Here is a 2,111-nt window from a genome sequence, read left to right as displayed (position 1 = left end):
CTGAGTAACTGGCATGTTTTCCATTTATTATGATTTTTTAATATATCCACCATTCCAATTTGTTGTGTAACGCTTTAAATTGGTCGATAACAAAATCTGCGTTAATTAAAATGTGCAATACTACCAGACGTGCAGAGGACGTGCCCCAGAATAGGGCTTCTTCTGTCATGTTTGGTTTAAGTTATGGGCATTTGCAGACTGCAAGAGTAGGGTGGAAAAGCAGAACTATCCCGGACAATCCATGCTTTGTCTCGACATTACAACCCCTCCACCCCCTCTGCTTGCTTACTGGATGTGTCCTGTTTTTGTTTGCCAATGTCAAAAAGTCAATTTCCTTCTTAGTAATTTTTTCAGCGACTCCTTCATCTCCCTGTTCCTTAGGCTGTAGATAATTGGGTTCAACATAGGAGTCACAACTGTATACAGAAGAGAAAATACTTTGTTGAGGTCCATGGAGACACTGGCTGTGGGCTGGATGTACAGACAGACGATGGTGCCGTAATAGATCATGACAACCACGAGGTGAGAGCTGCAGGTTGAAAAGGCCTTCTGTCTCCCCAGCCCTGATGGGATCCTTAGGATGGTTGAGATGATAAAAGCATAAGACACCATTGTCAGCAGGAAGGAACTCAGGATGAGGGTCGAAGCCAGGAGGGAAATTGCAGCTGCGGTGATATGGGTGTTGGTGCAAGATAACTTGAGCAAGGGTTGGGCATCGCAGTAGAAATAGTTGACCATGTTGGGGCCACAGAAAGATAACTGAGATATCAGAGATACTGGGAGAATTGGTGAAAGGAACCCGCAGACCCAGGAAGTGGCAGCCAGCTGCAGGCAGTTACCAGGCATCATTAGGCGGTTGTAATGCAATGGTTTACAAATGGCCAGGTAGCGGTCATAGCCCATCAGAGTGAGAAGGTAACATTCAGAAGCACTCAAAGAGCTGAACAGGTATAGCTGCATCATGCAATTTAAGAAAGAAATGTGTCCAGTTTTTGTCACAAAGTTGGCCAGCATTTTTGGAATGATGACTGAAGTGTACCATATTTCCATGAGGGAGAGGTGGATAAGAAAATAGAACATTGGTGTGTGGAGGTGATGATTTGCCCTCACAGTTAGAAAGATAAGAGTGTTGCCGGAGACAGTGAAGAGGTAAATGAAGAGGAACACAAAAAAGAACAGGCTGTAGAGGCGCTCCAGGCTTGGGAACCCCATGATGATGAATTCCGTGACAGACGTTTGATTTACAACTTCTGTTTTCTTTCGAGGCCCCCATACCAACATCTCAGCTAAATTCTCTCCAACGCTGCAGTAAGACAAGAATGACATTCAGTACACCCGTGCAGTCTTACCAAATACAATGGAGGCTTTACGGACACGCCATCAGATGTGAGATAATGGTTCACTTGGCTGAGTTTAGCAATGTCCGAGGGATTACACATGGGTACGTTTTGCTAATTTAGCTCTGCAAATATCAGTAATTGTTTTATAAACAATTTTCTACATCTGAGAAAACAAACAATTTTCAGAATTGTGGCACATTTTTAATTGTTGTAGTGCATTTTGGCAGAGATTAAAAAACATTGTAAAAATATAAACGTAATGTGTTTAAGAAAAAAATTGTCACTATATTAGTACATATTTTATTATGTTTTTATTTTCATTATTCTTTTTAATGTAACAATAATTAAAAAAAATGACAAAGCTTACTTACATGTACATGTCTACGGCCAGCAAGTAGGCATTATTTTTTTTGTAGTCTATTTTATTATATTTTTACATTCAGCAATGTTTCCATGTCAAAAGTAATACACTTTTTGTTGTTTTGTATATTTAAATGTAGTACATTCCTCATCTGAAAGAAATATAATTATTCTCATTAGGACATTTTTGTTATACATTTATTTGCATTTTTAAAAGCGCTCACACAGCCCCGGGGCATCGAGGCGCTGTTACAGATTTGTTGTTGTTGTCTTAGTTACATACTTATAACGCGCTTAAATACCCAGAGGTTTTAAGCGTGCACCCAGGGATCGAACATGTGTTGCTTCGTGTCGTCCTGCTTCCAAGGCGAGCACGTTGCCACTGAGCTATCCGGCCGGGATATGTAGAGA

General features: G+C 40.7%; 1 protein-coding gene across 1 annotated transcript; it reads right to left on the bottom strand.

The window, feature by feature from the left end:
* Positions 1-318: 318 nt before the first annotated feature.
* Positions 319-1,281, bottom strand: LOC138520381 (olfactory receptor 6N1-like). The gene has a single exon (XM_069632785.1). The coding sequence runs from the start codon at positions 1,279-1,281 to the stop codon at positions 319-321; it is 963 nt and encodes a 320-aa protein (XP_069488886.1).
* Between the last annotated feature and the right edge of the window lie 830 nt (positions 1,282-2,111).

Source organism: Ambystoma mexicanum, chromosome 13, assembly GCF_040938575.1.
Source record: "Ambystoma mexicanum isolate Mex_15411 chromosome 13, UKY_AmexF1_1, whole genome shotgun sequence".
In the NCBI taxonomy this organism is placed as follows: domain Eukaryota; kingdom Metazoa; phylum Chordata; class Amphibia; order Caudata; family Ambystomatidae; genus Ambystoma; species Ambystoma mexicanum.
This window is presented reverse-complemented; position numbering and strand designations above follow the sequence as displayed.

What these genes read in the sequence shown, in the direction of transcription:
- LOC138520381 (XM_069632785.1), bottom strand. Translation starts at nt 1,281, where the DNA reads ATGTTGGTATGGGGGCCTCGAAAGAAAACAGAAGTTGTAAATCAAACG.